At 36.9% G+C, this 17,668-nt stretch overlaps 1 protein-coding gene across 1 annotated transcript in view; it reads left to right on the forward strand.

Moving 5' to 3' along the window:
* Window positions 1-17,668, forward strand: part of SLC26A7 (solute carrier family 26 member 7) — a 120,844-nt gene that overhangs the window by 90,577 nt on the left and 12,599 nt on the right. Inside the window, exons 11-14 of the mRNA XM_040995162.1 lie at window positions 1,832-1,938; window positions 2,440-2,506; window positions 5,324-5,461; window positions 15,124-15,172. Coding sequence (XP_040851096.1) covers window positions 1,832-1,938; window positions 2,440-2,506; window positions 5,324-5,461; window positions 15,124-15,172 — 361 coding nt within the window. The remainder of the gene's footprint in view (window positions 1-1,831; window positions 1,939-2,439; window positions 2,507-5,323; window positions 5,462-15,123; window positions 15,173-17,668) is intronic.

A 17,668-nucleotide genomic window follows, 5' to 3' on the forward strand; every position in this document is an offset into this window, starting at 1 on the left:
TAGTATACAGAAAGTCCAAACAGGCAATTATTATAAGACAAATGAAGCAGTGAAGATATCCCCACCACCAAAAGTCTGTTAAGAATCTCTCCTGTGCGCTGTAGATAGATGCTATAGACACAATAGAAGGATTTCAAGTAAAAAAAAAAAAAATTTACAAATAGTTTTCTAATTCATCCCAGTTCCCTCACCTCCAAAGATTCTGTGCTATTTTTCTATTGTAGAGCAGTTTCAGTTTTCTTCCATTTGTGTGTGGAATTGAATTGTGGGTATTTTTATATTTATTTATTTAGTTGAAATCCAGAGTACAGAGGAAGACAGAGAGACGGAAACAGAGATCTTCCATCTACTGGTTCACTCCCCAGATGGGTGAACCGCTAAGGTCAGCACTGGCCAGGCCACAGCCAGAAACCAGAGTTTCATCCAAATGTTCCATGTGGATGTATGGGCCCGAAATGAGCCATCTTTGGCTACTTTTCTCAGGCCATTATCCAGGAGCTGGATTAGAAGTGGAGCAAGTGGGACTCAAGCCAGCACCCATGTGGGATGCCAACATTTCAAACAGTAGTTTTGTATGCTATGCTACAGCACCAGTCCCTTGAATTATTCTTTAAAGTAATAGCAAAGTTGTTGAGACAGAAGTAAATCAACCTAGAACTGTAAGCATAGAAAAAGATGATGTAGGCTATTTTGGGGAAAGAGAGTGATCGAAAATTTTGTGTCTACTATTTGACAAGTGCTGGGTTTTGTGTTTAGAAAGCTTAACTTTCTGGATTTTGCAAATTATCTGGCTTTTAAAGTTATTCTTTTTATCAGTACAGACTCTAGAAATGCCAATTCTAATATATTGTTATGTTGCAAATTATAAATTACGGTGGGTGGCAAACTACATTAACCTTAGAATTCCAAATAAAAGAAACAATTTCTTAAAAATTTTTTATGATATCAAGGATTCTATAGGCTTTGACTTTGTAGCTTTCACAAGAAATAACCCCTTGTAAAAAATGATCTTTATAGTAACTGAGGTGGTTGTAATATTATAATGATAGTAATTGACCTAAAATATCATGTTACCTGATTCAGTCATATGGACTATATTAGTTATTTTGACAGTAATCTTAAATATCCAAATATGATCAGAGATGAAAAAAACAACAAGTAATTATAATATATTCAATAAGATAGCAATGGGAAACTATGGCATTCTTTTAAAACAAATAGATTTGTTGTATTCATTTGAAAAGTAGAGTGAGAGAAAGAGAGAGAGAGAGAGAAGGGGGGAGGGGAGAGAGAAATCTTCTATCAGCTAAATAACTTCCCAAATGGGTACAATATCCCCAGTGGGGCCAGTTCGAAGTGAGAGTCAGAGGCTTGTTCCAGGTCTCCTAAATAGGTGTGAAGGCCTAAGGACTTGGGCTATCTTCTGCTGCTGTCCAGCCACATAGTAGGGAGCTGGACCTGTAGTGGAGCAGCCAGGATTTGAACTGGAGTCCACATAGATCCTGCTTTTGCAGGAGACTATGCCACAATGTCTGCCCTTATGGCATACTTCAGTGTCAAACACAACATCTACTTACTCCTTACACATTTAAATATGTTGTTTACTGGGGACTGAAGATTACAGCGATTAGAAATAAAAAATATGAGCATTTTCCTACCTCTGTGCTGAGATTTTAATGGATCCAGAACTTATTTCATAGTTCCTGTTTCTTCATCAGCTGGAAAGCTGTGAAAGAACTGGAGACAATAATACTGTGGGATAATGTTGTGAGGACCTTAGCAATTGCAAGCAAAGCAAGACCCTCATCCTCTGCTTCCTTGCTTTTCCCAGGGCATCTGGATTAGTACATATGTGTTTACAATATGCTTTGCTGCCAACGTGGGACTGCTGTTTGGTGTTGTTTGCACTATAGCGATAGTGATAGGACGCTTCCCAAGGTAAGATATGACTGAAGATGTATTTCCTTTTACCTGAAAGGCAGAGTGATACATACAGAGAGGAAGAGATCTTCCATCCTATGGTTCACTCCCCAAATGGCTGCAGGAGCTGGGATGATCTGGAGCCAACAGCCAGGAGTTTGTTGAGATGTGCAGCGGTTCAAGGGCTTGGTCCCTCCTCCACTGCCTTCCCAGGCCATTAGCAGGGAGCTGGTTGGATGTAGAGCAGCCAGAACTTGACCTGAGCTCATACAGGATGCTGGTGCAGCAGCAGGAGGCTTAGCCTGATGTCTCACAATACCAGCCCAAGAGCTGATTATTTTATTGAAAGATTTTGTTTACACAGATGAACAAATCTCATGCATTTCATATACGCAGGTTTAAGAAAATAATTGTACTTCCCACCCTATCCTCTCCTGCCTATGCTCCCACCATCATCTTCCTTTCTTATTTTTTCTTTGAATTTTTATAATAACATACTTCTTTCTGCTTTTATTTTAGGACAAAGACTGTAAGTGTAAAAAATATGAAAGAAATGGAATTTAAAGTGAAGACAGAATTGGAGGAAGTAAGTTAAATTTTTCCTTTGTGAAATTGTTAATAACTTTTGCAGATGAGAAAGATTGAAGCTATTATAAGAAGCAGGCATTATGACATTTAGAAGGTGAACATTTGATTTTCCACTCATATGACATTCCCACAGCTGTATGAGAGGACTAAATATTTGGTGATGGATGTACAAAAATTCAGTACAACACAAGATAATCTCCTTGTAATGAGGGTTCAAGCAAGACCTTATCATGGTTCCTGGAAATTTTCATTGTGGAATGATGGGCCAGGCTAGCTCAGGCCCTTGGATAGCCCTTTTCATGACTACATCGCAATCAAGCCAAGCTGGTTGACTCTTGTAACGTACAAACTGGAGGAAAATAGAGAGTTACGCAAAGTTGGTTCACTGTATTGTTGATTATTGCTGATATATTTCTTTGTAAAACTCAATGCGATTGTTTTTAGTAGGGGATAATTTAGTCTGAATTCTGTCACAATGGACACCTTATTTTATATATAATTCAAATTTTTAGTTGAAAGCCAGAAAGAGATAGAAAGAATGAAAGAGCAAAAGTGCAGATAGAGCAAGCTCTATCTTTGGTTGGTTCATCCTCCAACCACATTCAACAGGCAGGGCTGTGCCTGGGGGCTGGGGCTCAAGCTGGCCCTCCCCTGTGGATAACAAGGATCCAGGTTGGTGAGCACTGACCTGCTTCCTGCCATGGTTCCATGAGCACTGAAGCTGCAGCAGGAAGCAGTGAGGACTGGAACTTGTGTTCCTCAACAAGAGATGCCAGCACGCCGAGGCTGGTTTTAATCACTTTGCCAAATGTCCCCATCCTAGGGCATCTTTTTATGAAAATCACTTCCATAAATTGTTTTTGCTTTGTCCATGCTTAGAAAGCATAATTTATAGTCTCAGAATTCTAGATTCTTGCTTGAAGGAAGAGCCAAAATGATTTTTCAAAAAAAGGGAAGGAAATATTGGTTTTAATAATTTTTTCTAATTAAAACAATTGCTATTTTTTTTTTTAACTCAGAGTTACGTCATGGGCTCCTAAAGTCCTCTGCATATTTATGCTACATGTACACTTGCTGTAGCCTTGACTATTTTCAACTAACAAATCACAAGTTAAATTTCGCGTAAGCCTTAACCTTGTGTATTAAACATGTGGGAATGTGAATTAGGTAGTTTGTGAGAATGTGAAAGTTCTAGAATTTTCCCTCTGTGTGTAAATCTCGATTTTACTTTCAGTCTAGTTACCCACCTGAACAATAGCTGTTGCACGGAAATCTCCATTTTAGCATATTTTACACTTCACTGGTTATTTAATATTTGCTATCAAAAAGAAAAGGACAAAAAACGAAGGGCAAAATTTGAATATGAACTGTAATGTGAAATCTTTTCCTAACTTAAAATGAAAACATCATTATTTTATGTGTCTATTAAATGTACTCTCGGATTTTTCTTCTGATAGAATACCTGTGTCCCATTCAGGAGATCTCTTCCTCCTCAGTGAATTCAACTTTATTACAGATTTCTTCTCTGGAACACTTTGAACCGCTCGCTACATACCTGTATCTATCTATATCCAGATGTATCTATATCTGTTTTTCAAATTACCTTAAATGAACATATGGACACAATCTGTGACGTGATTACTCAGTAATTTTAAGATTTCATGCTATAGGTATATAAATATGAGTGGACCAAGAATTAGTGGTGTATTAAAACTCCTTAGGAGTTTTTCTCTTCATTAAACATTAGTTTGCAACTTAGTCTGTCTTTGCTTAATTGTTGCAAATATCTTCACTTTCTAGTGCTTCATTTTCTAGTTATAGACACATTTATATGGACAAATTTAAATATGAAGCTTATAAATCTTTATCTTGGAAAAAAAAATGAATCTTAAAAAAAAAATCCTGATTTGAACAATGAAAAACCTGAGAGGGTTAAATGAATTGTCCCATCGCTTATCTAATACTTTCTTTCACCTTTATTTTCTCTTCCCGTATGCATCCCTCTTCTCTACATCTCCTTCTCTCTCTGAGTGCTAAAGTCTGAAGGAACCTTACTGCTTGGCTGGTAAGCAGTTGTCATTTCATATAACTTACCGCCTGTCAATTTCAAGATCCTTGTTCTAAAGGTCATAGAGAAGATGGTTTAGTTGCTCAGCAGCAAGTGAGGCCAGCAATAACTGACCAAGTGGCCAAAGCAGGCCCCTTTTTTGTGCAGACTTTCCTTTTCATTTTCTGCATCCCTCAGCTGTCAATTCAGCATAACCTAGAACTGCACACAGGGAAATTTATGTTCCAGATGCTACTGCTTGTCTTTCTTCTGGTTAGGCCCATCACTCACTTCTAAAGTCACATTTCAGCTGAAGAAATGCTGTTATATCATGAGCTCAATGGCAGACAACTGACACTTCATGATATTTTCTTGTTTCAAAAATGTTGATGGATGGACAAGTCAGTCTTTTTAAACTAGTAGGTTCAATGGAAGAGGTGTTTGGGGAAGACAGATCTTCCTGCAATATGAATACTCCAGTCTGTGGAGTCACCAAAACCCAGCTAGCAGAGATGAGAGCCATGCTCAAAAAGGTGTGGCTCCTGCATAATCAGTGTTTCTTGGCAAAGAGGAAGTCCATCTTTTTCCTGAGAAGTATGCTAGTACATGAAGCTCTATAAATAAATGATGATTATGAATATGGTAGTCAAGATAATTTCTATGACCAATTGATGATTAAATTTGTATAACTGTAGACCCACTGAATGAAGTTGTTACATATTGGATTGAATTCAGAGTTCTGAATCTGTTCCTTTTGCTCCATGAAAGGAAATGCTGCCACAGTTGAAAATTATTTCAATAAACAACCCACTTGTGTTCCTGAATTCCAAGAAATTTCGTACTGATGTAATGAACATCATCCAAAAGGAACACGCCAACTACCAGGCGGTAGATGATATCAGCAAGGTAAGAGTGGTGGTTTCGAGATCAGGAAGTCTTACTGCAGGTCATTATAAAATAAAACTAGCAATTCATTCTACAATTATTTGGTGATTACTCATCTCTGCAATATCTGATATCTTATTATTTGTTTTATTTTATCCCCATCATAATAGTTTCTCTTCTTTATTCATTGATACATTCAATATATATCTGATGGAAATGTATGCTAGGTACCACAGCCTTGAGAAGAGACAGTAATGAAATTTAAATGACTTAAAGGACCCAAAACTGTGTTAAATACACACCAGAAGATATATAATGACTTAATAAGATATTTTCATCATTATCATAATATGAGTATAAATTTAGCATTTGTTATTTTCTTGAATCATGATGGTGAGTAGATATTCAATCAAAATGCATTGGTATGATTTAGTGCAAGTGGCCCATCCATCACCATTTGAATTATTAAGCCTACTGCAATATTAAGATCACAAAGTCAGTAGCTAATCTGCTTGAGTTTGTTGCTTACCAACTCTCGAATCTTACCTGTGTTACTAAAGTTTTGTTCTTCGGTTTCCTCATCTGTAACTGAGGGTTTTAAATGAGTTAATATATGTAAGCTGTTTAGAATAGAATGTGTTCTACTGTATACTGAAAAGCATGGTTGATCTGCTTTTTCTTATCTTCATTAGCAGGTGTTACAGCTCAATCACTAAAGCATATAGAAAATTCCAATTAGTTGGATCTCAGGAGCTGTTCTGAATTACATCCCTCCCAGCCACAGCTTCACGGTGCTACGGCTCTTAACATACCATAAAGGCATTCTGTATAAGATCACACATAAAATAGGCAGGATGTAAATTAAAAATATTGGGTCTCTGTTTAACAGTTATTAATTGTTTCAAGATGATGACAGCATAGCCGTAAACCAAATGGGAGACCCCTTTAAGTATGAGGCTGTGAATGAATGCACAGCTTGCAGGCTTAATGATAATGTCCCCGATTGTATCTGTCATTGGACCTCAATGAATTGCTTCTCATACTGTTTTATAAAGATTTATTTGAAAGACTGAGTTGTTGAAAGGAAAAACAGAAAGGGAAGGAGAGGGAGAGAGAGAGGAGAGGCAGGGAGAAAGAGAAAGAGAGGGAGAAGCAAGAAGAAAGAGAAAGAGAGAGAGAGAGAATATCTTCCATTTGCTGGTTCATTTGAAGCCAGCAGCCAAGAATATCTTCTGGGTCTTTCACGTGGATGACAGGGGCCAAAACACCTGGGCCATCTTCTACTGCTTTCTCAAGTCATTTGCAGGGAGCTGGATCGGGAAGTGCAATATCTAGATCTTGAACCAGTACCTATATTGTAACTGATTAAGGTTTTAATTTGAACACATGTTGAGAATCGCTACCAGTAGTTATGGGTTGAGAAGAATTTCCTCTGTTGCCAAACTGGGAAGCATAGTCTTAATTGCTCAGTTTGGATACGATGCATGTTTCTTTTGTTAAATTAATTACATTTCATTTTATGACAGTTTCATAGGCTCTGGGATTCCCCCAATCCCTCCCCATGCCCTTCTCCCACGATGGATTCCTCCACTTTGTTGTGGTATCACAGATCAAATCCAGTCAAGATTCTTTCATTGCAAGCATATACCAAGTATAGCGTCCAGCATCTTATTGTCCAGATAAATTCAACGGTTTCTTGGGGAGACTATCTCTGGTCTAAAAGCGGAGCTGGCAGAATATCATCCCATCCAATGGAAAGCCACAACATAACATCAACAACGATTTACAACGTTATGAAGTTAATTGACATGGTATTGAGTAACCAATATGTTAGAAAATGCAAGTTCTTAACCACATCCTGTGACTGAATCATTGACATTTCAATTTTAGTTTATATACAATCAGCTTCTATACACCTTAAAATGGCTGTAGGGTATTATTCAGCTGTCTTGTGTCTATATTCATTTTTTTATTTAGAAATTTATAGTGTTGAAGCATAATTTTTACTGAATTTGGAATATTTTAAGATAGTCTAAACTGGTTTATAACTCTAACAAGGCATACTTCAACAGGTGAGGTGCAGAACAGTTTTAGGAGGGGTGTGTAGAGAAATCTTCAATGCATTAGTGAGGAGTAACTTATCTTTGTGTCCTACCTAGTAAGGTATTTGTGAGTCCAAGCTAACCATTTCCTGTCTCATTCTAAGCTTTCCCTGTTGTTCTATCTAATCTATTTTGGGGGGAGGGGGTGCTGGAGCAACCCTGATGGTCATTGCAGGAGAGGGTGGGTATCCAAAGTTGCAGCTAAGTAAGGACCAGAGAAAGCTCCCCTCCCGAGTCCCGAAGGAAGTTTACTGTTCTTCTGTTTCTGAGGTCAGCTCAGGGCTCCCGGGTATTGTTCTGATGACATTAGATCCTGTGAGGAAGGATCTGGGCATCTTCCATCCCATGTGGGAGATCGGAATGGGAATGGATGACTTCAGAGTTCTTGGCCTCCGAGGGCAGTCTAATTCCCCGTGGTCTCCTTGGCTGTTGGGATATAGCCAGCCTTTGGTGCCCATACTGAGAGACCTTGGTGAGGATCCGGGAGTCTCCAGGGTTGGGATACAAACCTCCTCCTCTCCACCTGCTCCACTCTGGGGTCCCCCCACCCTGCTTTGTGCATTTGACCTCCTGTTAAGAGGTTGTCAGGATCACACTTGATTCCCCCTATATGTCTTTATGGTTTTGCTAATGTCTGGTGCTGTTTTGAGTCTGTTATATAAGTTACCTTTTATATTTTTGATAGGTTATAACTAATTTGCATGCTTCTTTCACGAATGCATGTTGGATGTTATAGCACTGCTCGGCAATGAATTATCCAAGTTCTTGTAGACTGAAGTAAATCCATAGCTACAAATACAATAGTTTCTGGTTAGAGTTCCAAATAGTCTAACTGAACCACAATATATGTTTGTGCTTATGTTTCAAAGATGCAAATTTATTTCTTGAAATTATGTACTACTCTGGGCTTTTTTAGATGTAGCACAAAGATGCTTTCAACTAATCATTGACCAAACATTAATAGTTTCTATTTAGGATGTTGTCTTGCAAGGTCAAGTTTACCCCAACTTATTTTAGGAAGTCGAAAATTAAAATGTGTTTATTTTGGGCCTGACACAGTAGTATAGCTGCTAAAGTCCTCACCTTGCACACGTCAGCATCCCTCATGGACGCTGGTTTGTGTCCCAGCAGTTGTGCTTCCCATCCACTCCCTGCTTGTGGCCTGGGAAAACAAAAGAGGATGACCCAAAGCCTTGTGACCCTGTATCCGTGTGGGAGACCTGGAAGAAATCCTGGCGCCTGGCTTCGGATTGGTGCAGCTCTGGCCGCTGAGTCCACTTGGGGAGTGAATCAGCGGATGGAACATCCTCCTCTCTGTCTCTCTTCCTCTCTGTATATCTGACTTTCCAAGAAAAATAAATAAATAGTTTTAAAAAAATTTTTTATAGCAACTCAAATCAGAAGCAAACCTCATAAATAACATTTTCAGCCAGGAGATATCACATTTATGATTGTACTTTCATGAGAGTTCTGATATATCACCTACTGAAATGGAATTTTTTGAATTTATGTGATAGGTAGATGAAGAAAGCAAAGGGGATTATTTAACTCAGAGCTTCTCAATGCTGTAATATCTGCTAATACATTTCTAGATGAGAATAATGCAAATATTATGGACATATAATAACTTTTAGAGGATACATAAAATTTCAGAAGGCCACCTGGAAGGCTGCTGTCTGAGAAATGAAATAAATCTTCATGCACAGTGGTTACACAGGTTGGCTGGAATTACATCCCCTGTTAGTCTCATGTGCTCTCTGTCAGGAAGTAATGTTGACTTGGTTCCAGGCCTCTGCATTTATTTCAGAATCAGTTTCAGGTCTCGAACACATTCTTTCCCCATGAGGTCAAGCTGAGCACAGTGCTGTGCAGATCTGTCCTGAACCTCTATGCTTCTCTGATACCCGTGTCCCCTCCACTGGAGTGGTGGTGTTTTCCACCGATACTGGCAACAGAAGGACCATTTGAAATACACAAGAGTAGGAAAACCAGAGATAATTCAAAATATAAACTGAGAGGACGATCCACTGTTATGCTGTGGTGATACGTCCCAAATACAAAAGCTTAGAAGTTCTCAGAATGCTAATATTTGATGGATTCTTACATATTGCTGTAAAGGCTACAGATACTCACAAAATAATATTGATCACCTTTATGTGGCTCTACAAGAAAAGATTTAATGTGCTACTTACTTTTTCAGGTATTTTTCTTGTTCAGATATACTTTTATAAGTATACTTTAGTTTTTGAAAGTTTTAATTGATGAAAAATTGAGAACTTGGTATAAAGATTATATGCACCCTCTACATCATACCAAGTTTTGATTATTATTATAATGTGTTACTGTGACCTATTTATTACAATATAAGTTGGTTATTATGAGTGAAAGTCCATGCTTCATTCCTGATTTCTTACTTTTATCTCATGTCTTTTTTGAAAAAAAAAAAAGATTTATTTATTTTATTGGAAATGTAGATTTTAAAGAGGAGAGACAGAAAGATCTTCCATCCACTGATTCATTCCCCAAGTGGTCACAATAGTCAGAGCTGAGCTGATGCAAAGCCAGGAGCCAGGAGCTTCTTTTGGATTTCCATATGGGTGCACGGTTCCAAGGCCTTGGATCACCCTTGACTGCTTTCCACAAGCAGGGAGATGGTTGGGAAGTGTAGCAGCTGGGATAGGAACTGGCACCCATATGGGATCCCTGAGGCATGCAAAGTGAGGGCTTTAGCTGCTAGACTACCACACTGGGCCTTGGTTCATGTCCTTTTCTTTCTTTCTTTCTTTCTTTCTTCCTTTCTTTCTTCCTTTCTTCCTTCCTTTCTTTCTTTCTTTCTTTCTTTCTTCCTTCCTTCCTTCCTTTCTTTCTTTCTTTTCTTTTCTTTTCTCTCTTTCTTTCTTTCTTTCCTTCCTTTACTTTTCTCTTCTTTTCTTTTCTTTCTTTCTTTCTTTCTTTCTTTCTTTCTTTCTTTCTTTCTTTCTTTCTCTCTCTCTCTTTCTTTCTTTCTTCCTTTCATCTTTCTTTCCTTTTTTTCTTTCTTTTATGCTTGGGAACATTATGTTTCTTTTATTTGTATAGCTCTTCATACTTCTCATGATTGTGACAGTTTCCCAAATTTCTTTTTCTTTTCTTTCTTTCTTTTTTTTTGTGGTCGCTTCAGTACATAACATTTATATATTTACGGAGCACCATGTGATGTTTCAACCTATGTAAAAATTGTGTAATGTCTATATTTAATGTTTCTTCACGGTGAAACCACATTCATCTTATTGTGCTATTGTGCAATAGAACACCAGAACTTCCAGCTAACTATACTCAGGACTCATTAATCTGCATTCTCTATCCTTCCTCTTGACTTCCTTTTAATTCTTAAACTCTTAGCTTCATGAAATTGACTTTTTTGGATTCCAAATAAAAGGAGCAAGTGATACTTTCGGTTTTCTGTGCTTGGTTTATTTCACTTGATAAAATGGCTTCTAGTTCTATCCATGTTTATTTCATTGCATATATGCACCACATTTTCTTAACATATTTATCAGTGAATGGGTATTTGAGCCATTTCCTTTTCTTGGCTGTTGTGAATAATGCTGCAATAAACGTGGGAGTGCAGGAGGCGCTTTGACACACTGATTGTATTTTCTCATGACCCTGACAGTTTAGAATAGTACTCTCTGGTTCTTCTCTTCTGGAATCAGGAGTCTTTCTAAGAGTAACAATGGGATTCTGATTTGGGGGAGGGATATTGTACAGGTAAAGTACCCTTGCTATGATGGTAAGGGTATCAGATCCAAAAGAACAGATAGTATATATTTTCTTTGATTTGTGGTAGCTAATATGTAGAAGACAAAAAAAATGCACTGCATGTTATTGGAATTAACGTCTCAATATTTGGTTACTACTTTTAGCCCTTTCTGTACTCCAGTGGAACTTTCTATTTTCTGTGTGTTTCACTCTTTATTTAGTAGTGTCTATGGCCTGTCATTCTAAGGTACATTGAAAGTATGTAAAAAATTAGAAGGAAGGAAAAAGGAAAGAAATGCAGGCAGGGTAAGGGGAAAAGCATTGGAAGCATATATGTGCTTAAAATCCTGTGTATAAAATCTGTTCTCTTTACATAAATGCATTTTTAAAGAGTTAATATCATCAGCTGGACCTGTTCTCCTTATTTTGAAATTGAACAGCTTGAGCCAGTGTTTGCAAGATTCCCCACTGTGCAATCACTCTGTTCTTCGACTGTTCATGATGTTCTTTATGGAAAAGAGTCCCTGTGTGCAGCCCACACTGAAGGGATATGAAGTTATGTGGAGGATCTGTGTAAATTTCATGAAATTATTCTGTCCAGAAAGTGTCAGATAAAATACATTTAAGAGAAGAGAAAGTGAACTCAACATTTGTTGAGGTCTCTCAGAAGCATATCTTTTTAATTGGATTGAATCATCAATTGCTCAGTGTTCCATGGAAGGGAGGATGAGACTCAGAAATGTGAAATAACCCAGTGGAAATCATAAGGCTGGCGACTGTCAAGAAGTCTTCAACTGTACATGCTGCTCCGTTGTCCACCAAAGAATTCTCTAGCGCACCTTTTGATGAAAAGATGATTTCATGAGGGAGGCACTGAATGCAGTAGGTGGGAACACAGGGGTTTGGGATCAGACAAGTGTGTGTTTTGGTTCTAGTCAGGACCTTTACTAGCTTTGTAACTGTTCACGTTTCTTATTGTCAAGAATGAATTGTCAATTCTCTGGTGTAGACAATGCAGTGAGGACCTTTGCAGGACTGTTGTGGGGATTCAGTGTTAACACAAAGTCCATGAAGGACAGTGATTTCTGAGGAAATGCCATTGTTATCATCATCATTATCCTTAGCAAAAATAATGATCCATTACTTGGGAATTAGATATAATATTACATCAGAGTCATCAGTGCTGATCACAGAAGCCTAATTGTGAGATTAAAAGCCATGTGTATTTCTAGTATAACCACAAATTGGAATCCTTCTCAGAACTTTCATAGAGCTATAGATAAACAGTTCACTTTTGTGTAATATGTAATATATAATCAAGGCCTCTGTCTCTAAGTATGTTGTGTTAATGAAGTAAATTTCTGATTAAATATGTTAAAAATACATATAAATATTTAATTTCTGATCTAAGATCAAAGCAAATATAGTCTTGTTGAAAATGTATTTAGTTTATTATTTTATGATATAGTTGCATAGGCTCTGGGATTTCCCTTCATCCCTCCCCAAGTCTTCTCCCCCAAACTGACTTCTCCTATATTGTTGCAGTAGTATTGTCTCATAAATAGTCTTAAGTCCATTATTCTGCTCTTTAAGTACATCCTGACATTACAGGTATGGACAAAGGTAGAGAGTCTAACATCCTATTGTTAAGATATATTTGATAGTTTCATTGGGAGTCCATCTCTGATTTGGAAGTAGAGAGACTTTTGGAACTCATAAGAGAATTTATTTTGTAGCAGGATATGAAATTAATGAATATAACTTGATGGCACTAGTATACACAAATAACCGCATGGCTGAGAAAGAGATTTTAAGTACAGTTCCCTTAAAAATAGCAGAGAGGAATCTTAAATACCTTGGAATTAGCCTAATCAAAGATGTGAAAGACATCTATAATAAAAATTACAAAACATTAAAAAAGAAAATTAAGATACTAAAAGATGGAGAAACTTGCCATGTTCCTGGATCAGCAGGATCAACACTATCAAAATCTCCGTATTACCAAAAGTAATATATAGATTCAATGCAATCCCAATCAAAATCCTAACAATAATCTTCTCAGAAACAGAAAAGGTGATACAAAACTTCATGTGGAAATACAAGAGAACGCAGATAGCCAAAGCTATCCCGAGCAAGGAACAAAAAGTTGGAAAATTCACAGTTCCAGACCTCAAGACATACTACAGAGCAATGATCATTGAAACAGTCAGGTACTGATACACAAACAGAGATCAATGTAGCAGAATATATACACCAGAAGGGAGCCCACATATCTGCAACCAACTAATCTTTGACAGGAGAACTGAAAATACCCCAGGGAAAAATTCTAGTCTCTTTAACAAATGCTGTTGTTATATATTTTTAAATTATTAATTACATTGCATTATGTGACACAGTGTTATAGGCACTGGGATTCCCCCTACGCCTCCCCGAACCTTTTCCCCATGGTGGATTTCTCCACCTTGCTGCATTACCACAGTTCAAATTCAGTTGAGGTTCCTTCAATGGAAGTATTTACCAAGCATGAAGTCCAGTGTCTTATTATCCTAGTGTGTTCAACGATTTCTTGGTGAGACCATCTCTGGTCTGAAGGTAAAGCCAGCAAAGCATCATCCCAATCAATTAAAGGCCCCGACATAACATCAACAACCATTTACAACAGTATGGCATTAATTGACGTGGTATTGATTAACAGTATGTTAATAGGAAAATGCGGGTTCCTAACTACATCCTGTGACTTCTTCATTTCAATTTTTGGTTTGTATTCAACCGGATTCCATACACCACAAAATGGCTATAGATTACTATTCAGCTGTCTCATCTATTTTTATTTTTGTATTTAGCTGTTTATAGTGTTGAAGCATGATTTTGCTGAACTTAGTTGTTTTTCGGATGGTCTGAACATTTTTATAGCAGCCAACAGAAGTAAGAAGTAAGAACAACACTTGTTATCTTATACAAAAAATCAGCTTTAAATGATCAAGAACCTAAATCTGCACCCAGAAGCCATCAAACTATTAGAGGAGAACATAGGAAGTATTCCCTAAGAAATAGGAATAGGGGAAGATAGAAAAGTCGCCAAAAGCACAGGAAGTCAAAGAAAAGGCACTAAGAGGCTTCTGAACAGCAAAGAAAACAGCCAACAAAGTGAAGAGACCATTATGCTTAGTGAAACAAGTCAATCCCAAAAGCAAAAATGTCATATGTTCTCTTTGATACAAGGCAACCTTCATGTAAAATACAAGATCAATAACCCTTCCAATACGCTTTTTGCTACATCTCATGGGTTTTGATTTTTTAATTTTAATTTCTTCAAATAAGTTTTTTTTTCATATTAATTTGCCCACTGACTCATAGGTCACATAGTAGCGTCTTTTGCTTCAAGAAAGTTTTAGATTTTTGTTTTCATTTCATGAGCAATACGTTGGCCATTCAGTAGCGTTTTTCAACTTGATGTTGTAAATTATCTATTTCCTGTCATTGATTTTATTGTATGGCTTTTCGTTTAAGAGGATGTATAGTAACTGTGTACTAGAGAACATCATATGCAGATGTGAAGATACAACGCAGTGTGCATTTCTATTCCAAATCAAATACAGTTTTACAGAAAATATTCTAAAGGAGACAGTCTGGCTTGATGACACACTTTACTAATATACAATTATACTTTGAAATAATCTTATTGTATCAAAGAATGCTGTGTAATCATTCTGAAAACAAGGCAGTAAACATTACTTGAAACTAATTTTGCTTTTTTATGGAGAAAACAAGGATGTGTACCTCAAAGCATAAATGAATTTTGGTAAAATTTACTTTTCTTCACATTTGCTTTTGTTTCAGTGTGAACAAAATACATTGCTCAATTCTCTATCTAATGGCAACTGCAATGGTAAGTTACATTTAAAGAAAAAATAAATAGTGGGCTTACTGAATATAGAGTGGAGAGTAAAATCTTTCTGTCTTGGTCCCTTCTCGGTTCTCTTTCTGCTCTTCCACACTTTTCTCCTCCTCCTTATTTTTCTTACTTCTTCCTCCTCTCTCCTCTGCTCTTTCCTTCCCCTCCTCCCCTCTTTCTTCTCTTCCTTGTGATCTTCTTCCCTTTCTTTTTTCTCCTTTCTTTCTTTTCCTTCTCCTCCTTTCCTCCTTCATTTACCTTTCCCTACATCTACTCTTCCCTTCTGTCTCCCTCCTCTTCCATTTGTATATTTCGTTAAAATAAATGTTCACGCACAGAATGAAATTTGATATTGTATTTAATATCAATTGTATTTAATATTAATGTGGATCACGATTTTTCCTCCAATATCATCTTTTGCACTTGCAATTTTCCCCCCTCTCAAAAAAAAATCAATTTAAAACAATTACAAATTTGGGTAATATCAACAAATGTTTTATATGGAGATGCCTGTTGAATTATTTGGATCTACATTTATTCTCTAAAGTTTAATTACTCTTCTGTTGAAACTCATGAATTGTCTCAATATAGAAAAATTTAAGGACAAAAAGAAAGGCTAAACTGCTCTGAAGTGAGTGAAAAACCGTGCAAGGCGAGGACCTTAACCACTTGCGCCACCGCGCCGGGCCCAACAATAGAATAATATAGAAATAAATGATAAAATAATTTGAGTGGTATTTTGAAAAGTTTCACTATTATCTCTTAATTTGATATTTATTAAGATTAAAACAGCAATTGTTAAATTGTGGCTATTGTTCATGTCAAGAGTTATACAAAATTCTCTTATTTCTATTATATGATATATTTGGGCGATATATTTCTTCATGGGTGGAAGAAGATTGTTTTATTTGAATCCTTTGAGGACCATGCTTTTTGAAGTTATTAAATAGCATTCACTTATTTGAAAGGTAGAGAGGAAGAGAGAGAGATAGAGAATCTTCCATCTGCTGATACTGATTCACTCCCCAAACCAACGCAGTTGGAGTTGCTCCAGGCAGAAGCCTGGAGTCAGCCACTCTATACAGAGCTTGCATGTGAGTAGCACAGGCCCAAGCCTTGACCTCTGTGCCAGTGCCTTGCCAGAGCATCAGCAGGAAACTGGATGGAAATGGAGCATCTGGGGCTCGGATTGGTGGATGTATAATGCCAGTGTGGCAAGACGCAGCTTAAGTTGCTGTGCCACACCACAGGCTGTGTTTGCATTATGAATGTTTTAAAAGCAATTGCAATCCCAAACCCATTTTATTTCCTAAAAATGTATCAGTTAGAGCATCACATTTTAAACTATATTACATGTTTCCACGAATGAATGAATGAATTGGTTTTTTTTTAAGAACTAGTATCAGCCTTCACGAGTGGAGAAAGGATTCAAGAAAAATGAGGAAAAAACAGAGTGAAACTTACATTTTTGAATTACAGTTAAAAATAGCAATGAGAATTCATGGTTTTCATGAAGTTACAGATAGGTGTAGAAAAAGGCCTAGATAAATGAACATGTGCATCGAGTTACAAGGACACGGGGATCAAATTTGCTAGTCAAAGTCCAAGATTTGCATGAATATTTGTGTACATTTTTCTCTCTCTCTCTCTTTTTGGTCCTTGTATTTTAATATGTAGTTGAAATAATGTTTAGTGTTAGCAGCAGCAAAATTCCATTTTTAATAAAAAATTATTAGAATATAATGACTACGGTTACTTTAAATGTGAAAGTTACTTTCTAAAACATGGAACTACAGAGATGACATGCTTTATAAAAGAGCAAATTAAATATTTCAACATTACAATTAAATATTTCTGTTATTAGGTCACAACTGTGAGTAAACATGACTAGAGTTGCATTTAGAGCAAAATGGATGACTTTTCAAAATTTTTATTTTTCCCCCTTTTTGGAGTATGCTATTTTTATAAATATTCATGAGCTATGGTGTGATAAATTAATACAAGTATACATGATCAGAAAAAGTAAATGGTATTTCCATTTTAAATACTGACTTTTAAAATGTAATATAAAATTAATTAAAATCCATTACTCACTAAATAATAAAAAGATGGTATCGTACCTTTCAATCCTGACTCTACTGCTTTTTATTGAGTCTTTACTTTTTATCATTATATGTCACGTAATTTGTGATTTGTTTTCTTTTGGCTTTATTATGAGGACCAAAAAAAAAAAAAAAAAGATGGACAATTACAAGGTGATGAAAGGAAGCAAGAGCGAGACAGTGAGTGAGCAGGTTAAAATGCCTTCGGAAGTAGCTGGGATCAAGTCCCAACTCTTCCTCCAGTTCCAGCTTCCTGCTAATGCACGCCCTGGAAGGCACAGAGGATGCATCAAATATGGGAGTCCTTGTGGTCCATGTGGCAGACCCTGATGGAGTTGCTAGTCCCTAGTCTCCTTCAGTATGGCACAGTTCTGGTCGTTGTGGGAAT

This window comes from Ochotona curzoniae, unplaced genomic scaffold, assembly GCF_017591425.1.
Source record: "Ochotona curzoniae isolate NIBS_2020 unplaced genomic scaffold, NIBS_Ocur_1.0 contig_1071, whole genome shotgun sequence".
NCBI lineage: Eukaryota > Metazoa > Chordata > Mammalia > Lagomorpha > Ochotonidae > Ochotona > Ochotona curzoniae.